This window comes from the organism of the source record quoted next, unplaced genomic scaffold, assembly GCF_019419815.1.
Source record: "Pyrus x bretschneideri cultivar Hongxiangsu unplaced genomic scaffold, Pyrus_bretschneideri_v1 Contig36, whole genome shotgun sequence".
NCBI lineage: Eukaryota > Viridiplantae > Streptophyta > Magnoliopsida > Rosales > Rosaceae > Pyrus > Pyrus x bretschneideri.
Window position 1 is genome coordinate 2,999,471 of NW_025999679.1, and position 21,231 is coordinate 3,020,701.

Here is a 21,231-nt window from a genome sequence, read left to right on the forward strand (position 1 = left end):
GCACATCGCGCCTTGACCCGGAAGTCCAATGCACCATCCGTCCTCCGGAAAGTTTATACAACTAGCAAAGTTATGAGTTATAACATTCAAACATGGGCCATACGCCATTCAAGGGAATAGTTGAAAAGGCGATTCGGAAATCATCCGAATGTGGCTCTGAACTCTGATCCCAAGTATGACTACTTCTATCTTGGATGAGCATATTAAGTCAAGTCTGTTCTGCAACATCGTATGCTAATAGATCCGAAAAGGGCATCCAGACTTGGAAATTCCCAAGAGGAATTTTATTCCAATGGAGCTCTGACACACGGAAATACTTTAACTGAGCTAGTCAGGGTAGTCCTACCGGAAATGCTCATATCTGATGCATAGAGTCTGACAAAAGGATTAAAAAAGTGTTTCCAACCCACATGTCGACAACCAAGTCTCCAAAGAACTTTCGTTTAATATCAATTGGAATCCAGTGAAACCGAGGCCGATTCAAGCATACATAACTTTAATCCAGGCCTGAAGATGATGGGGGAGTGGTCTATGGCTTCAATCTCGTCCAACTCGACGAGACTGAGCTAAGACTTCGTCGGAAAATAACCTGCATTGGAATAAGTGCGTAAATCGTTCGTTGCATGTCTGATTTAAGTAAAAGGTACTTAAATGTCCGCATAAGAGTTCCATTTAGGCCATCAGAAGCATTTTTGTAATTTCTCACTGCTAGGGAATAAAATACAATTAAAATTGGGATGGGATGTGACAACTACTCAAGGTCAAGGGCAACGCCAATGAACGCTCAAGGTAGTCAACTGACCCTTCTCAATCTAACAGTTTGCGATTTATATATGTTTAAATTTGATTTTTTACACATTATTCTCAAGTCATGACCTTTCTCAGTGATTGGACCTTTAGTAAAATTAAAACTAACATAAATTTCACAACTACGCAAATTTTGAGTCGTTGACTCATATGTTTCTAGGCTCCTAAGATATAACAATTGGTAATATGGATGCTATATACAATAATAGTTGTGGTTATTTATGAAATAAATTTTTATATTAGTGAAATTTACTACCCCTGCATGAAGAGGCATTATTATGGCACCTCAATCCTTGAATGCGGAAAATCAACTTGGCAAAGGCAAGAATTTTGTGCTATTAGATGATTTTTTTTTTTTAATCTTAATTTTTGTTAATTAGGTTGACCCCCTTTAGTAGATTTTATGGCACAGCCACTGCTCAAGGTTCTCTATAAAATCAACATTTGCGCATTAAAAGACACTTTAAAAGAATCATAGACGAATTAAAACCACATTATCGTTAGCCTATTGTGAGGTTAAGTTCACCCTTTATCCCTTAGTATAGATAATACTGTTTATTCAAAAAGAAAAAAATGTCATTCTATAATTCTCCCGAATGTACAACTTTTTTCACTTACATCTTATATATATAGCAGATAATGTCTTTTTCAGAACGCTTTAACAACTCCCTCAGACAATTGTCGACAAACTCAATAATCGGGTTACAGATTACAGAAGACAATGTATGGGTTGGCTATACGTACATTTTCAGCCACACTTTGTCTAAATTTCATTTTAAAAAACCAAGACAATATTAATAAACAAACAAAAGTTAATTTTATTCTCTCGGAGCTCCAAGTCGTTTTTTTCTCTTTTTTGCAACAGAAGTCTGTAATTTAAGGGTAAAGATATGAAGACTAAATTTATAGACAAAATTTTAGAAATTAAATGATATGGAAGTTGATGATTGAATTATTACCTAAGCGTTGATAAATATGCTCATTTTTATTGGTGACACGTTATTTAATTTACAAATTTTGTCTTTAAATTTAATCTTCCTAGCATTACCCTTTTATCAGTAATCCGTATATCTTGTACTAAAGTCTAACGTTTATCGTAAATATTAACCTAGAGAAATGTAGATGTGTTATTTCCTATAAAAATTGGCAATCGAAGGTGTCTAGACATTTCCTGATGAAATATAGTTTCTGCACAAAAAAGTTGGTCGCCATTAAAAAAACAGAAATGAGTTGGTGGTGGATAGAAGGTTCGAAACCCCCATGTTTTGATATTGGTAAAATTTAAAAACAATGTGGGACTTATAAGCTAACCTGCAATGAAGCAAAGAAACACATAGAGCCAATGATTAATGTTCGTAAAATATAATCAGAATTTCGTGAGTATAAGTGATATTACTACACTATATTATAAGTTATAGAGAGAAAAAGTTTGAACTAAATTGTAATCACCAAGTAATCCACTACTTGCATAATTCTAAATGTCAAACAAATAATGCTACACTGATGATTGGTGATTTCCTCTAAACAAGTAATTATAAATTTAAACCGGTCAATAAATTACCAAAAAAACAGACACAAGACATTCCAACCAATCAATAATTAGATTTAACAGCAGCAGATCGCATGTCATTGTCATTAGCAATTCGACATTCGAATTAAGAACCATCTAACAGTCATTTGTACAACAAAAGCCCCAGCTGGTTCCTGAATCCCATTAATAATTGTACTCAAAACTAAAATAGCAGAGAGAGAGAGAGAGAGAGAGAATCACAAATCTAGCTACGATTTCTTGGGTCTCTGGTAGTAGTTATATAATTATACATAGTTGTTGGTGTTGTCTAATAGTACAGGACCAAGCGCCTGGAGCAGAGAGTACAGAAGTACTTCCTCTTGATCTTGAAGCACAAGGGCAGAAAGCAAAGCTTCCGCTGAGCCTCGACATCCACCGCCTGCACTTTGCCTCCGCAGTACGGGCATGCTCCAGGAGCTTGCTGCCTCCCCAGCTCCTTCTCCTCCGCGTCGCACACGTACACCAGCCACATTTTTTTGTCCTGGGATTTAACTCCTCTGGTTCTCTGGGATTTTGTTGAGATGGGTGTTATGGGGAAGCTGGGTTTTGATAGAGCGCTCTTGGATGGGGGTTTTGGGGGGGTTGGTGACTTGGAGTTGGACAACTCAATGTGAAATTAATAAAAAGAAACTGAAGCCGGTCAGACTGTCAGACTATTAGTGACTACTTAAAGGGAAGGCGAGAGAGAGAGAGGTTGAGGAGAGGAATATGGAATTGGATCCTCTCCTGAGCATGAGATCAGATACTTTTGATCTAGTAACATTAATCTTTAGATTTTGATCCAACGGTTATAATTATTATAATTTTTAGAGAACTTCCTGTTTATAGCCATTGGATCAAAATCTAATGACCCATGTTAGTAGGTCAGGAGAATCCTGATCTCCTGCTTAGAAAATGATCCAATTCCGAGGAATATACCCCACATATATTGGCTTGGGTTTTTTTTTTTTTTTTTTTTTTGAATAACCCATATTATTTTTATTAGGGGATGATGTGTACCTAATCTTACAATAGATTATAAATAATGTGATTCAAATTCGCTTTTGACAATAATTGAATATAAGAGCTCTCACTTACAAGTAAAAAGGATACCACTCAATCGTAATACTAAATGACATTAACTATGAGTTATATATTTATTTTTTAGGATAGCTCACATAAGGAGTAAATATAATAGGAAAATCGGGAAAACTTGATATAAATTCGTCATTTATTAATTTCTTCTTCTTGCAATTAAAGAGATACTATTAAAAGTAGTACGGGTGACTATAATATTGCTTTATGAATGATGTTATTATGTGTTACTAGAAACTTGATCATGATAACAGGCAGTCTGACAAACTTAAGACAAAAATATGATCACACTTGTATGTGGTTATGTAATTTTTCTGAAAAACTACATGAAAAACATATTTTGATAAGTATGTATAGTTTTAAAAATCCGTCAAGGATATTTTCCTATAAAATCTTTTTTTGCTTTGTATTAACCAGCTACGTTGTTCCTGCAAGGGCTCCAGGTCCGGACAACTTTTTTTTAGGAAGTTTCAACGAAACACTTCTGGTACTGTTCATTTTTAACGAAAAACTACATTTTTACCTTTCTCTGATACTATTTATTACATCTTTATTTGTCATTTTTCATTAAGACTAAAGTTTTTTTGAAATTTTCGTTAGTTTTTTTTTTTTTCATTTTTTTTATATTCTTTTTATCCTTCTTGTTGGGATATTGCTGGTTTGTATGTTATTGCTCTTGTGCAAGATTTTTTAAGCGTGGTTGGTTGTACTCGAATGCTAATTGCAATTCTGTGAATCTTAGCCCTAAAATGGAAACGGCAGACAATATTACACAGTATTGCCTAATTGCTCTTGCTTACTTATTGTTTAAAATTATTCCTAAGATTCTTGCTGATTGGTTTGGTCGTATTGCAACCCGATTATCTCTCCTCAGCAAGCAGCGTTCTTAAAAGAAGGACAAATCTTTGAAAGATGTGCATTAATTGGTGACCAAAAATTCATGGTCGCACATTGAAATTGATATCAAAATTATTAGGAGTAAAACACTATATTTATTTATGTTTAATTTTATTAAATTTATGGGTGAGTGACCAAGCATTCCAACATTTTGATGTGGATAAAAAAGGTGATTGAGTATTTAGACTTGAACACCATCACAACAATTGACTTGTTATTCACTAAGACGGTAATCATAAGAGATAAGAAGAGAGGAACCCTCTGCTTACTCATATAATCATACAAATGAGAAAGTCTCTCGTCAAATAATATGACACTATGTGTTGTCGAGATTCTAAGATCATTTCCAATTGATCCGGCCAAAGATTATAAGGTTAAAAATAGTCTTTTTGACACGAAAACTGTTTCCAACTGAAGATTAGGACAAATGGTTTGTGAGCCCACCTAGCCGGAAGTCTCAAAACAGGCCAGCGGGCTGGCCAAGATCAGCCAGCCAGCCAGCCCTCCTGCTTCGTTTCATCTGCTTCATCTGCTCGCTGCGTCATCCTTTTTCTATTTAATCCAAGCTCCAAGCTAGCAAAATCAGAGAGAGAGAGGGAGAGGCAGATAGAAAAACTGACCAGAACGAATAAGACCCCGGTCTCAATAAAACCAAAACAAAATCTAATTAAAATCCAGGACAGCAATGGATTGCTTGCAATTGCTGCACTCGTTTTTTCTGTTGAGATTTTGACAGACCGACCGCTGGCGGCGTATCAACCACACGATTCCGATGACGTGACTTTCGATGAAGACGTCGTTTTCGTTCTCATTCTCCTTCTTTTTCACGATTATGCTCTGGGCGCCGCTCTCTTATGGCTTTGTGAATCCCCGAACACTTCTTCAGCTGGAGAGCTCGTCGGGAAGCGGCAGCGGCAAACACTTGACGAAGGAAGAGCTTTGGTTCGATCAGGCACTCGACCACTTCTCGCCGTACGACCGCCGCAAATTCCTGCAGCGATACTACGAATTTCTCGTCTACTTTGGACCTTCCGACAGACCCATTTTCCTTAAAATTTGCGGAGAATCCGCGTGCGGCGGCATCTCCAACGATTATCTGAGTGTAAGTCCTTGTTTTACTTGAAATTTTTGTTGTAAAAGTTGTAAATTTGGAAGAAAAATTGAAAATTTTGGAGATTTTATATTTGGCCTATGACTCTGTTGTCTCAGTTGGATATGATAAGAAATATGGTGTGACATTGTTCATTAAAACATTAATTTCTTAAATGATTATAGGGTTAAAACAAGTTATCTGATCTTCATTCGGTTGGAGATGACCTAACAACAAGAATAGTTTTGATTTACACACAAGTTAAAGAATGATTTTAATTCATATGAACAATGTCATTCTTCGTCACTAGTAAATGAGAAGTTTTACTTTAACTCATATAAATGGCTATAATGATGTAATACTTGTTCCAATTCATATATATATATATATATATTTATAACTAACTCATTGATTTTATTGAAAAAATCAAATAAAATTAATAATCATACTGTTTTTTATGTAGATATTCTACTCAATCAATAATCAAGTACCCAACTTAACACCTACAATATGTTATTCAATGTAAGTCGAATTTCAAACATCCTATTTTTTGAGTAAAAGAAAATATCACTGAATTAGAATTGTACAGAATAACGTGACTCTCCTCTGCCACAATCTGAGACATGACGTCAGCATATGAAAGTGGGCAGCCGTATCTCAGGCGGTGGGGCCCAAGGCAGATGGCAAACAATGCAGATCCACGTTTTTGGCAGGCGCTATTCCAACTTACCAGAGTGGTTAAAGCTGAAGGATGCCCACTGATTGCCCTTCACTCTCCAAAAGGCGCGTCACCTCCTGAAATGTGGACGCAAACTCTGCTGGCTCAGTAAACCCTTGAACGCGGTTTTGGTCGTGAGTCCGTAACGTAAGCACCGACGCAGATGGGGAGGTGCGTGAACGAGTGCTTATGCATGCATTTGATTTCTCGTGTTATTTTGGTTTTGAGATTCCCTATGCAGTAAAAGCTCTGTTGTAAAAGAGCGTCTTTCCCAGATGATACATTAATTACGATTTTCTTGTGTCAGTTTTTCCTGCAACGTCCCAACACAGAAGACTAATTGATTGTCAGCTTTTTCATTTTTCGTGTTTTTCTGTACATTTTTATTTGTGTAATTATGGTTAATTTACGTTAATATTTTATATTACTAATTATTTTTATTTTAATATTTTTTATAAAAAATAAAATAAGATATTAACGTGATTTAATCGTGATCATACAAAACAAGAAAGTACGGGAATGCAGACAATCCTTGTCTAGTGTAATTACCATACTATAGCCTCTGGAAGGGTGGTCGCGGGTCCCCATTTTAAAAAAGAATGTAATTAGAATACTATAAATCTTAGCAAATTTTCTCTCAAAAAAAAAATCTTAGCAAATTATGAAGTTGTCTCTTTTTGAATATGCGACTCAAACAGCACAACATATGTAGTGTGTTTAGATGTGTTTTTAAAATAACTGAAAGCGTTTTTAATGAAAATATTTATTGAGACAATCCTTAGATAAAATGGTAACAAATCTTGGAAAAGTAATTAAAGTGCTTCTTGAAAGAAACACATATATGATTTTTCTCGTAAAAAGCACTTGAAGTGCTTTTGGAACTCAAAAATGTTTTATCAAAAAGCACTTTTAATTATTTTAAATGCATATCCAAACAAGCTCTAAGTATTATCGTATAAAAAAAGTTCCAATCATTTCTTATTTTGAGCTTTAAATTTTCTATATGTAGAAAGAAAAATACACTCGTGAGAAGTATAAAAAACAATTTCCAAAAATAATACTTTGTTGTAAAAGTAAAACAATAGTCCTCAGTTTTTTTTTTCAAAAAAGGGACAACTAATAGTAAGTCATGTTATTCACCTTTTCTGAGCTTGGGAAGGCTATGAAGAATTTCACCCTGCTTGTGACCACACTCAAGATTGAGTATTTTTAACATTTTATAATAATAGTATAAATCTAATATGAAGAAAAGTAGGAGAATTTTAAACTGAAACCACGTAAGTTAATAGAAATGTCATAATCAAAACGACAATTCACCACGTGGGAGTATTTCTTAACTTTAATGAGAACTGAATTGTTAATTACTTCAACCTTATATATGCATAACATTTCCAATGGTTAATAGTTGTCAAAAGTTGAAACTGATACATCCAAAAGAAAAAGAAAGCTGAAAATCACAACAGAGTGTTAAACCAAGCAAGTGAGCTCATAGGGGTGGGCATAAAAACAGCCAAATTGCAAAACCGCATAGAACCGTATGAAAAAAAATAAAAAAGAACCATGTTGATTGGAAAAGTCAACTTTAAGTAAAAAAATCGAACCGGAGTTTAATCAAAAGTTAAAGCACCTAAATCTAAAGTTGAAAAGGAATGAATGTTTAATCTAAAAATGTTTCAAATGAGGCATCTAATATCCAAATAGATAATAACCAAATTAATTGGATAATATCCAAATAGATAATAACCAAATTAATTGATGACTGAGAGACTTAATTATTAAGAATTTTCAATAGGATAATGTAAGGGTTAAATTCTTTCTCATTCTCTATTTTCTTCGTTAGAATTCAACTATGATTCAGGTGAAATTAATGTACCATATTTTTTAACAAAAACATTAAAATGTATCAACACTGACACACCCCGACCCAGAATGTCCATTAGGACTCCGAATCGAGTTGTGCTGGCCGATACTTAGAAGGTGATGAAGCCATAAAGTATGGTGATGTGGAAAATGTGATTAAATTTAAACCTAAAAGTGCCTAAGGACCAGAGTGTGCTGTGAGCGGGAATGAACCCCTTTCACACGCGACATCAAAGCAAAAGCAAAGTACAGTAGTGTAGGTAAGGATCATACCCTCAGAGGTAGCCACCCATTCTGAGATTCACCAAGAATCCTTGTCGATACTAACTTTCAGTAGCTAAAGCCTAGAGGGGCGAAAAACAGAAAATGTGAGTGGGTAAAAACAAAGCTTTTTAGAACCATTTCTCTTTCCAAAAATAACCCCTCACCGTAAAACTCGTATAATTTCCCAGAAAATATAATACATACGTATATAAAAATCAGGCTTAAGAGTAATGAAAACCAAAGTGAGTGCCATATCAACTATCTTAGTAATAAATATGTAAGCCAGGTGATGCAAATCAATATAAAAAGATATATTAGCTAGAGTCACCTAACGTGACCTGTACGGCTGAATCTATAGCTCATAAACAATTCCTACACAAGAGTCGAAACCATATAATGTGGTTTGTACAACAGGCTATGTGTAAATAAATACGCTCAAGTGCTATGATCACGTGAAGGCTGTGCGAAGTATCGCAAGTCACCTATGAGTCGGAACCACCTAATGTGGTCTGTCAGACAGGCTAGCACCTGCCTTAGATCCAAAGTGAGCGTATGATGTGGGAGGTGAACGATCACATGAAGGCTAGGTCTTGACCTCGAGCGGAGCACTAACACCGGGATGCAGGATAATGTGCACTAAATGCATCCAGGCATAACCATATACATCACAACCACTAACATCATAATGTACTCACCTGTAGCTTACCTAGGCTCCGCAGCATCATGTAACATTATGCATGACTACACTAATGCATATACTAAAATAAACGCAAGTATGACATGGCCTTTCAATCACATTTCATTTAAAACAATTTCTGGGAAAAACGTAAAGTATACATATGTATATATAGAAAACCAAAAACCCACTCACCTGGAGTTCACGCTACAACTCCCTAGCAAGAATATCGAGATGTCACGAACACTCGTTGCCTAGAACAATTATCAAATCACGTCTCATAATTCTTATCAATAAAACACGTAACTACATATCCTATTTGGGAAGAACTGTACGTCAGATTCCCGATCTGTAAGTTTGTAATATCGTCAAATATTACGTACGATAACATATCAAAGTTTGATGACAATCCAACGGTTAAATCGTCGATTGCTATAATAATCAAGTGGCAAACCTTAATGGAGCTAGGTTCAAACGATGGAAATTCATCAATCAGACCTCACAAATGGAATCAGGGTATTCAAATTTAACCTAGGAAGGTTAGGGGACGTCTCGGCACACGCGTCGGAAAGCCCTAATTTCACGAAAACCCGTCGGCACCCTAGAAATGAGTGGTTCTTGATTCGACTCCAAACAAGCTCCGACATCTTAACCAATGATTGGGCATTATTCCTGAGCTCAAGGGAAGTATATTGGTGGTGGAGATGGATATGGTTAGTTTCGGATTTAGGTGATTCAAAACCAAAACCGCCGCACCCCACCGTGTGGGTTCTCCCATTTTCAAGGCCAAATCTTACCAAATTTGGGGTAGAATGGATATAGGGAAGGTCGTGGAGTTGGTTCTAGGTGGTTAGGTGGTGTAGTTCGCCAAAAGAATGGGTGAAAAGCCGTAAGAAACCATGGAAATTGAGGGTCGGGTTGCGGGTCTTCAAAAGGGCCCGATTCCCTCATTTTCTCCTTCCTTCTTTCCCCTCTTTACTCTCATCTCCCATTGGCCGGTTCCATCCCTTTTTATCTCTCGCATTCTCCTTTTCTTTTCATCTCAGCTACACACTTGACTCCTTATCAAAGCTCCAACAAATCTAGAGCCTTCTAGAATAACAACCAATTTACCATTTTGTCCCTAACTTTAAACGTTAATAACTTTTTCATTATAACTCCAAATTGCGATCCGTTTGCTCCCACGCATCTGTAGCGATGAGTATTATGATGATACGCCAAGAAAATGAATCTTACATAACTCGACAAAGCGGTCAACAAAAGTCAACACTTTACCTTGAAGGGCATTTTCGTAATTTCACTTATTAAAATTATTAAGACTGTAACTTTTGGGGACGAGTCGTTACAATCTACCCCCTTAAGGAAATTTCATCCTCGAAATTTAAAATAACTTGTTGTATGTAAAATGCTTGAAATAGGGATATGGATATAAATGCATATACAAAGAAGAAATTGAGTTAGAGCAGCTGCATAGAAAAGAATGCCATTCCGTCATGATCGGATTGCAATTATTCCTCTTTCATGCCTCCAAGCTCATACCTTCTTCCTTCCTCAATAACATAGTAGTATAATACTCGTATAACCCATAAGGTTGAAAACAACATTTATTATGTAACAACATAAGAAAATACTTGTATTGAGTTTAAAAACAAGAGTGCAAATAGCTCATCCAAAATTTGTAATTGCAGAAATACCCATATAAATAGAATAACTAAGTAAGAAAATATTTGTACGAGAAAAATCAAAACCCAAAATGAAAATGGACCTCACCAAACATTCTTCGTGTCACGAACTTCGAGAATGAGTTCAAACCATAGCTAACTAGTAAGTGTTGTCGTAGATGAGCTGTCTTGCCCACTTGCTTAGTGAACCCAACAATTAAGCCATTGATATTACACCCCATTCTTGGTTCGCCCATTTCACACAGCCGACTGGCGACCACCCACTCACGACCTCTCATCCAAAATATCACCGATTTAGCCCACAACCTTAACTGCGATGACTCTCATCATCTTTCGTCTACGACAGCTCACGACACTTTGTCCTCCGTCAATTCGTCCTCCCTCCTTGGTATTTTCTCTATTTATTATCATATTTGAGATTAGGAATATGGTTGAGTTCCACTGGTTGTTCATTCTCTTTTACTTGCATTGATTAACACTATCTAATTGAGTTATTGACTCCTGTCCTGCAGATGGGTTCTTTGTCGATGTCTAATTTAGAAACAGAGGAAACATAAGTTATGCTTAGTTCATCACCCACTTGTATCCTCTGCACTAAATATACAAAATCTCTACACCTTTGGATTCACTCGCATGGTTTACTTGATGGACCACTAGATTGAGGTACCATAACTGTGAAAGTCTTTTTTTTTTTTGTTTTGTTTTAATTCTCCCTGTTTTGTTACCATACGCTTCAATATGATTTCAGAACTAATTCATTTGTTCTTATATATTTGAAGTTGTAATAAAATTACAATCTAGTGGAACTGTTTGAAAAAGATAACCATGATGCCGAAGTTAAAATAAATGGATGTCACAAGCATCTCCGGTTACCATTACAACAGTCCAAATTGAGCAAGAAAAGATTGCGATGCCTAAAATATTATAGAAAAATCCTTATTGACAGTGTCAATGCATATGCTAAAAATACTTGGTGAAATTGCAAGGATGTGCGTTTCTGGGTCATCTGTGCATAAGCACTTTTGCATATATACATGTACATCTTATGTATACTATTCTAAAGCTGATTGCTCTTTTGGGTCATTAACTTCATTGAAACATATGTATTCTGCAATATAGTTACCTACATTAACTATGCAAAATGGTTGTTATCGTATATTATTGGAAAATGTCAAAGGCACATAAACATGTGGGAAGGTAAAACACTTGGCAACAAATGCTAGGTTTGGGACACTGCCAATTTGGTGTGCTCATTTAGACGATGAGACTGTCGCCTCCCGGCCCTGGGCGGATCACTTCTCGGGCCCGCTCCACCACCATAGCACGATATTGTCCGCTTTGGGCTTACCATTCCCTCACGGTTTTGTTTTTGGGAATTCACAAGCAACTTCCCAGTGGATCACCCATCATGGGATTGCTCTAGCCCCCTTCTCGCTTAACTTTGGAGTTCCTACGGAACCCAAAGCCAGTGAGCTCCCAAAAGGCCTCATGCTAAGTAGGGATGGGAATATACATATAAGGATCACTCCCCTGGGCGATATGAGATGTTACAGAGACAATCTTGAAAGATATAAAGTTTTATAAAGCACTTGAAACATGTATGAATATTTATTTTTCATTACTTTGTTTTTATTTTTTCTCTTGTTTTGTTACATGCTTACTTTCTTATTTTCTAATGAGTTCTTGATTTTTATATGTTCTAGAACAATGGAATGGTGCACATCTAGCATTGGGGATTCATAAACTATTCAGTCCTAACTTATCACCTTTTACTAGTGATGGTATGTATGTAACTTTATTTTTTTAGCACGTTCCTTACTAATTTGAGTTGTAAGATATATAAGTTTGAATTCAACGAATAAAATATATAATTAACTGATACATGAAGGAGATCATATGGGATGGGATAGTTAAATTGTTCGAGTGAGAGGTTTTGGGGCATCCAGCTTGTAGCTTTGGAGAATAGGTTTAGCATTGGAGCTTAGTTGGGTTTTCTCCTTAATCCTTCACTTTTACATGATATGATTATAATGAAAGAGTAAGTATATTTGTCAGCAGATTCTATTTAATTGTTGCGTAATTAAATTTAAACTTGCAGTTTGCTTCTTCAAACTTTTAAAACTGGGGAAGCCCATGCTTCCTCTCTGAAATAAGTTGTTTGATTGTGTACATAAGCTGCTGCTTGCTCTCTGAAATAAACCTGCAGTTTGCTTCTTTATTTTTTGTTTGTTGACTGACTGACCAATGCATATTTCTTTTAATTGTCTCTTTACTTGGTGCCACTACCAAAGACATTTGCATTAAAAAAGATGTGTTGTATGCAACTTTATATAATCAGTTTTAGAAGATGTATTTGAATGCATGATGATTTGGTGTTCAAATAATTTAGTATTCGGAACTGTAAACCAACAAGAACCGAATCGGAACCTTTGTAGACTGAATAGTACGATTCTACTAATAAATTTAAGCGGAACCACATCGAACCAAATCGCTGATATTTTCTAGTTCTGGTTCTGGTTTAGGGGTGAAACCGCACCGAATCGCACCGTGCCCACCCCTAATCATCTCTAGTTTTTATTTGGTCGAACAAGATTACTTTTATTAAAAACTAGTACACAGCTAAAAAAGAGCCAGTTAAACAATGATAGATAAGGTACAAGGTCTAAGTAATAGGAGAGCAACAACCTGAGGCGCACACAAACTTAGGCCTTAAGATAGCAAAAACAAACAACAGAAAAACCCTAATCTTAAGCAGCATAAACCAAACTGCCGTCGTCGTCACATCCATGGAGGAAGCCAAATTCTGAACCGAGGAAATAGGCATCGGATTCAAGTCCCCTTCACAAACCCCTGCAAATATATACAAACAAAGTACCTTATGGATAGGAAGTGGGGCTAAGGAATTATGTAAAATACCTTTTCTCTGGCGGAGGCCGCATAACACTTTGCCTCGATGGGGATCTCTGGCAATGCCGGTTGGGGGAAGGAAGTAAGGGAGGGAAGTGGATTCGATATCTAATTTTTAATCGGAGCTCGCAGATCCAAGCACATGATAGGGTGGAAATGGAATGTTATAGCTAAGGATGAGGGACGAATGAAAAGCAAATAACATAAAGCAATAAAAGGAGACGAAAAACACTAAATCTGAGACAAGCTCAAGGGGTAATTGAGACCAAACTTAAGGAAAACTGAAATAAAACTGAGAGGAGAATCGAAAAAACAAAAAGACTGGAAAGGGGGAAAGGACAAAGAGATGTAGAGAAGAAAAGAGGGAAAGGGCAAAGGAAAAGGGACAAAAGAGGAGGAAAAGGGGGAGGGAGTATACGACTACCTTCGACGTTGAGTAAAAGCAAAGGGCGACGGCTGAAACTTTGATCTAGGTTGGGTTTTTGCAGTAGCACAAAGTGAGTTTAGAGAGAGAGAAGAGTTGGTGGGCTCTTATCATCTCTAGTTATAAGTTACATTGTTTTAAATAATTTTTAAGAGAGTTAACTCTCCATTATATCCATTCCCAGTACAATGAGAATAGAAGATGATTTTTAACAACATTAGGTAAAGACAAAAAACGAATATACTAAAGGCTTGTTTGGGAAATGCTTTTCAATGACTAAAAATCGTTTTTCTAGAAAATGCTTTTGGGTTCCAAAAACATTTGATGTGCTTTCTGCAAAAAGCACAAGTTATGTGCTTATTGCACGAAGCACTTCAAGTGTTTTTCCCTTGTGTAAGTAAAACAAAGGGTTCATCATAAATGAGAATGACTCACATTCTCCACATTCTCATTTTCCTTATATAAGCAATGTTGGCGTTATATTTAATGTATAATTGTATGTTTTTATTATTATTATTAGGGATTCCCTCCTTGATTAGGGATCCCATGTACCTAGAAAATTGTATTAGGATACATATCAAAGCCTCCTAGAGAGAAGAATATACAACTATTCAAAATTTAATACTCTACAATAATTTTATCTTAGCATAAGAGCATGTTTTGGCCCATCTCTTCCCCGAAAAATAATCCTACCGTTGCCGACTACTCTCCATAGCCAACCTGATCTTTGCATGGTCTTGTTTCCTAACACCTGCATTAGAAAAAAAAAACAAAAACTATTGTTCTTTGCTGTGTGGATAGTTCTTGGCAGCCGCCCTATTTTTTTTCTTGTGTTTTAGATAACTACTTCTACCCATACACAATTAGATCCTAAGTCCACCACATCGTTCCAATTATGGGAGAAGAACAAAAACCTGGCGCCTTGATTCCAGTCAATAATGTTATAAGCGATATTCAAGTATCAAAGCCGTGTTGTTCGGGTTCAAACTCTCTAGTACCAATTTCTCAATTTGGTCTCGGATGATGAAAGTCCGTGCAACGTTTAGGAAAACTTGGCTATTTGAATAGAATATCACCTCAGCCGGATAAAACTGATCCTGAATTCTCAAAGTGGAGCTCGGGATCATGAACTTTATTAGGCCAAAGTAAGGTGGATCCGAAAATAAGTGCCTTATAAGTCTAGTCATGGACTCAATGACTAAGCCGCCTAAACAGACCAAATGTGCAACCACACTCTACTGGGCTCCAGAATAGTATGCAAGGCCCGCAGGGCTTGCTGAGATCGATCATACTTGTTCCGCAAGACACGGAAGCCTAATGGGATCATATTGATTTCCTTAAATCTTGAAGATTCCTACGGTTTAGGGATAGGCATGCGCCAAGTAATCACAATCCTGAAAGGAAGCAATATCATATGCAAGATATCTTTTAGGATTCTTTCTATTTAATACGAATCTATATCATAAAAAGACTCTCTTGACTTGTATAAATACTCCTTTTTAGAGCATATCACTAGTAATGCATACTTGCCCTCTTGCCCATTAATTGAGTTCTAAGATTTATACTAACTTGACCCTCGGAGTGACTTTGGTTGATACCACATTGGTACACTAGGTTAATCACAGTTGTTTGTTCTTGTTTGTAGGCGGCCAATCTTGCACAACTTAACCATTTACAGTGGTGCATGATTTTGGTTTCAACAATTGGTGCTTTCTTTAAGAGCCAAATTCTTGTACTCACCATAATCTAGTGCTCACCGTGTCCATGAACGATAGCTTTGTCAATGCCGACACCCAAGGCGGAAGCAACCCAGCTTCAGCCAGAACCACGGGCCCTACTGAGGAAGATCAGTGCGACAATTTATGGTCTCCGACAGACTTCAAAGGCTTTTCAGGCACAGAACCATTAGAACTTTATTGATTTTGAGAGACGGTTGAAGGCCATTGGGAATGTTCGCGGAACCACTATGTAGGCTTAAGTTCTGGTCTCAGGATTTGGAAATCTAAGTACTTCAACTTCAGACGGACAACCAATTGAAACTCTCGTTCTGGTTTCAAAGGAGATTCCTGATTCAAACCAGCATGAATAAAGGAACCTCAGCCATTCGAACACTACAATCAACAATATCCAAATCCTAGATAAGCCAGGTACCTTGACTTCGATGATCTAGATAAGCCTTGAACACTTCAATCAACAATATCCTCATAGCATCAAGGATAAGCCTTATCTCAAAAGACCGAAGCCTCTTCCGGAACACCTAGCTAAGAAAAAACTGAACGACTATTGCACCTTCCACCAAAACACTAGGCACGCTATGCGGAATTGCCGCATGCTCCGTGAGAACATTGAAAAAACTGATCAGCCAAGGATATTGTTGATGAGTACGTGAAGGATAAAGCCAATAAAGAAGAACATGCTGACAACAAAGGTAAAAGCAAGTCCGAAAGAGCTCACTAACTAGGAATGTGGGACTATGATTATTCAGGGTCGGAGTAAGATGAATCAGATACTAATACCTCAGTAGTTTGATTATGAACTCGATACTTGCTATCGTGGGGCTAAACAAACAGATCACCAATGTCACTGTCATCTTGTTTTAGATAAGTGGATAAAGTTCGTCAACTTCGCTGAGATAGATCATTCTTCTTCTGCAAGCTTTGAAAACTTGATTTGGTATGGAATTAGCCAGGCTTCCTATATTTTTGAAGATTCCTACAATCTAGGGATTTTGTGAAGACTCATATTTTTTTAACTTACATAATTTTGTGCGTTGTGTGTGTGAGAAAATGTGTTGGGATTAATCAGTTAAGTTATTTGGCATATGTTGGTGACAACCAATAGGAATATTGAAATTAATTATGAGTTGATAGGATTAAAGATGGAACTTGGATGAATATTGTAGGATAAACAAGTGTGGGTAACTCATGTTTTTAGTATTAGGAGGTGGCATAAAGTGTTGTGGTGGCATGATGACTAAGCTGCACTACTAAATTAAACAGTTTGCGCGACGAGGGATATTTTGTTGCGCAAAGCATTCTTAGGTCGCACAAAAATTATGGCGACCAAAAAATTGTCGCGCGTCTGAACAATTGCACGACGCTTTACTACTTGTCGCTCGAAAGTTATGCAGACAAAGGTTTTTGTCGTATGATATAAAAGGGTACAAGTGTGCTTTGGAATAGTTTGTGCAACAAAAAATGTAAGAGACACACTTAATTTTGCGCGATGACTAGTCGGCGTTGCGCAAGTTTAATTTTTAATAAAAAAAATAAATAGAATAAAAAAAATGAATAGAATAAAAGGAAAATGAAAAAAAAAAAAAAATGATTTCATACTAATGACAAAAAAAAAAAAAAAACACAGGCAAATTAATGAATAAAAAAATAATTTTTATTTATAATATAAATAAAAATGTACGTACAAATATAAACTTTTTAAAGAAAGGGGGAACAAAACTATGAAAAAAAAGCGGAAAAATCTATAGGCATGCCGTTCGGAGGTGCTTGGTAATCTTGCTGCTGGTTAGGGACGAGGTCGGAGGTCGACGAGCCTGATTACTGTGCTTACTCGGTGTGGAAGGGCTCTGAGTGTGATGGTGCAGAAAAACCGGGGAGACGTATTCTGGAGGAACTGAAGGCTTGTACAAGCATTGAAATTTGAGACTTGTACGATGCCAGCTCATTCTTCAAGCCAGCGACTTCCTGCGTCAAAGCCGTAACCTGGCCCTTTAACTGTAAGGATGACGAGGCTCTACTCTCCCGCTGCCTGGCATTTCCCATCCCCCGACAATATGTCCCTGGCCTCTAACTGAAAGTCTGGTCTAACGTCCCTGTCAAGATGTGAAACCCTGCATCTTCAGGGGGATCCACAGACTCGATCAGCGTGTTCGAGGGAAGTTAGGAGGCAGACTCCTGGAGCACCGACTGACTTTGCTCCACCATAGTCGCCTGTGAAAAAAAACATGGATTATTAATAGAAAACAATTTGAAATAATTAGTATAAATGTTTAATGCATACGAAATTACTTACATGAAGGGACTTAGTCAACTCATTCCCAGGTCGAACATAAACGTCAGCGAAGATGTCGATCTCCGAAAATTTTGAACCCTCATGAAATTGAAAAATATAAGGAAAATGATAGTGCGAAAAAAAAAATTATTAGCAACATTTTAAAATTGGAAATGAAAGCTGTAATATATACCTTCCGTCACACCTTCATCCTATAGGAGAAAGGCCTCAAACCCGAATGGTGGAGAAGAGTCTTCTTCTCTCGATTGATCTTGTTCGTCTTCGCCTTCTTCTATTATACAAAAAATAAACGTATTAGTTGTAATACTTAAAGAAAATTAAAAATAATAATAATAAACATTAGTAAAAAATTAAAAAAAAAAAGTCAAATGAACGAAGTCGTAATTAAAAATGCACCATATAGCCCGGCTCCTGAAAATGATCGCAAAGCCAAACCTAACTATCTTGTTGGTCCTCCAACTCCTTCAGAAAACCCTCTTCGAGAGCGACCTGCGGATCATTAAACTGCTGGAAACATTGGTGCAAGTCACTTTTCCACTGCTTGTAGCGTTCGGAGAAGAGCCGATTAAGGTACATGAACATGTCCTCGTCTATGTCTTCCAAATTGTAGTTTGTCTCCAATTTAATAAATATTATGAAAGTATTAGTAATAAAAGACAGTAATAAATATAAATATATAAATTTTACATGAAAAACATTAAAAAAGCGACGCTACTTACGTACAATTGATTGCTCACCATGTTCTTCGTTTCCACCGGCATTGTCTTCCAAGACTTCCACCGCATAGGGCAAAAGGTCTGCACGACTTGCCCAATGTCGTGGGCCAATGCACTATGATGCTCCGCCGTTGGTGCTACCCAATGTTGCTCATCATATCCGATTAGGATGCAACCGTTGGTCACTCGGGTGACCTTCGCCGTCTTCAATTGCTGACAAGGTCCCTGGGTATTTTTCTTCTATGCAAAGAGATGAAAAAAAAAATCATTAACCCAAAACTAATAACAAATCCTACTAAAATTTCGGCATAACCTCCCCTATAATTAAAACATTTCCCAAAACCCTGAAAATAACATAAACAATATATGTATCCAACACAATGATCACAACAGTTTAATAAAAGGTTCGGAACGATGACTACTTTTTAATCCTTACATGACATAACTTATCAAATTGAACCTAAAATAACAAATCTCAATTAACGTGGGAATGAGGGAGTGAATTAGGATTGTATACCTGGCCCTGTAGCCAAGGCTTCGGTTATGGATCCCGATGGTGACATCTAGTCCGTAGTGAGGGGGTGCCGGTGAGTACGTCGGGCGCTAACAAGTAACGCCACCGAAGAAGTCGACGATGCTTGCATCTGTGGGATTGGAGGACCAATTGGGTCAACCAGATGAACCGGCCTATGGTCCATCTCTACCAAGCAGTGGCGGCAGTAGTAGGTGTAGTCGTTGGACTAGGTGTAGCTGTCGGACTAGGTGTAGAAGCCATCGCCTTCCGGGTTCTAATGAGATGTGTCATCTACAAAATTGGAAATCAATTTGCTTCGTACACAAAGATTTAACTTACCGTACAGATGCTAATACTTTGAACTTAAATTTAAAACGAAATTTAAAACTCTAATTCTAAACCCAATTCAAGTTTGGCAGAAACAAAACTTAAAACTGATATACTATACACAAACTAATCAATTCAGATAGGATATAGACCTAGCAAATATAACTTATAAGAAGAAACAAGCATAAAGGACAACCTTACAAGTTTACTACCCAAAACCAAACAAATGTGAGGTGCCTTGGATAGCCTTACTACCTTATGTTTAAATAAAAACCTCGCAACAAACTAATAATGTGAGAGAGAGCATATAATTATTTACTAGTAAAATCTAGATTTGCTTATATCATGTGGGTTCCCATATCTTTGAATAATAATAATAATGGAGTTCACAAATAGATTTCACTTGATTTAATGTGCTATTGGTCTGTTATACCTAATCACCATGACATTGCCCTATCTGGTTGAAAAGATATTTTACATATAAATTTCCCTTTTTTTGTCCTTCTTGGTGAATTAAGTATAGCCAGACCTAGGAGAGAATCCATTCATGACATTCTAAAAATGTAACTTCAAAATTGGGAGGCCGACTTCAACAAGCAACACAACCGAGTCTATCATATTAATAAGGCAACAACAAAGGCTAATACCCCATTATATATCAAGAAATCGGGGCAGTCAACAATGCAAATCTCTAAAAACTTATTCCACAAATGTATAGTGTAATTCAATTTTTTCTTTCAAACCTACAATAGAGAACGCATCCTACAATATCTTAAATTCCAACATAAAAACCACAAACATAAATATGTTTCATCTAATCGCAATAAAAGAGAATTAAAAAGGTGAATTATACGATATAAAGATAAATAAATAAAAGGATTGTTGCATATTGAAAAGTGTAAGTGCAATGTTGTGGATGATAGAACACAGGAAAACATTAACAAATCCCTAATTTAAGAACCTTGTACTTAAATTAAAAAACCCCTAATTCGAACCCTGTCCTTGAAATTAAAAAAAAAAAAAAAAAACCCTAATTTAAGAACCCTAATCTAACCCCCAGTGAAGCCCCCTAAATCTAACCCCTAATTTAAGAAAACCTAATCTAACCTCACTGCCCAAAATCGTTCCCCTAATTTAAGACCTAAATCTAACCCCAATTAAGAACCCTAAAAAATCTAATTTAAGAACCTAAATGTAACCTCCAATTTACGAACCCTAAATCTAACCCCACCGACCCCAATTTGAAAAAATAAAAACCCTAATTCTAACCCCTAGTCAGTAAACAAAATTGAAACTAAAAACTGAAGAGGAAATTACCTCTTGGAGAAGAAGCAGTGACGGCCTGAGAAAGGGATGGAGGGACGAGGTGAGTGAAGGAGAGACGGATGGAGATAGAGAAGGAGGAATAAGAGGGTATCACACGGGGAAAAATGGAAGAAGAGGGAAGTGAGGGAGGAACGAGATGCACAGGGTTAATAATAAAGAATCTTGCACGACTAAGGCTTTGTCTCGCAAGGCTAAACAATCGTCGCACAAGTTTTTTACAATTTCCACCGAAAAAAAGTGCCTTATTTGAATTTTCAGACACTTGTGCGACGAATACATATATTTCGTCGCACAAATATACTTTGCGCAACGAAACATATGTATTCATCGTGCAAGTGTCTGAAAATTCA

The 21,231-nt window shown here is 36.7% G+C and overlaps 1 protein-coding gene across 1 annotated transcript; it reads right to left on the reverse strand.

The window, feature by feature from the left end:
* Window positions 1–2,389: 2,389 nt before the first annotated feature.
* Window positions 2,390–2,952, reverse strand: LOC103950465. Its single transcript, XM_009361679.3, has one exon. The coding sequence runs from the start codon at window positions 2,847–2,849 to the stop codon at window positions 2,646–2,648; it is 204 nt and encodes a 67-aa protein (XP_009359954.2). The 5' UTR covers window positions 2,850–2,952; the 3' UTR covers window positions 2,390–2,645.
* Window positions 2,953–21,231: the final 18,279 nt, after the last annotated feature.

What these genes read in the sequence shown, in the direction of transcription:
- LOC103950465 (XM_009361679.3), bottom strand. Translation starts at nt 2,849, where the DNA reads ATGTGGCTGGTGTACGTGTGCGACGCGGAGGAGAAGGAGCTGGGGAGG.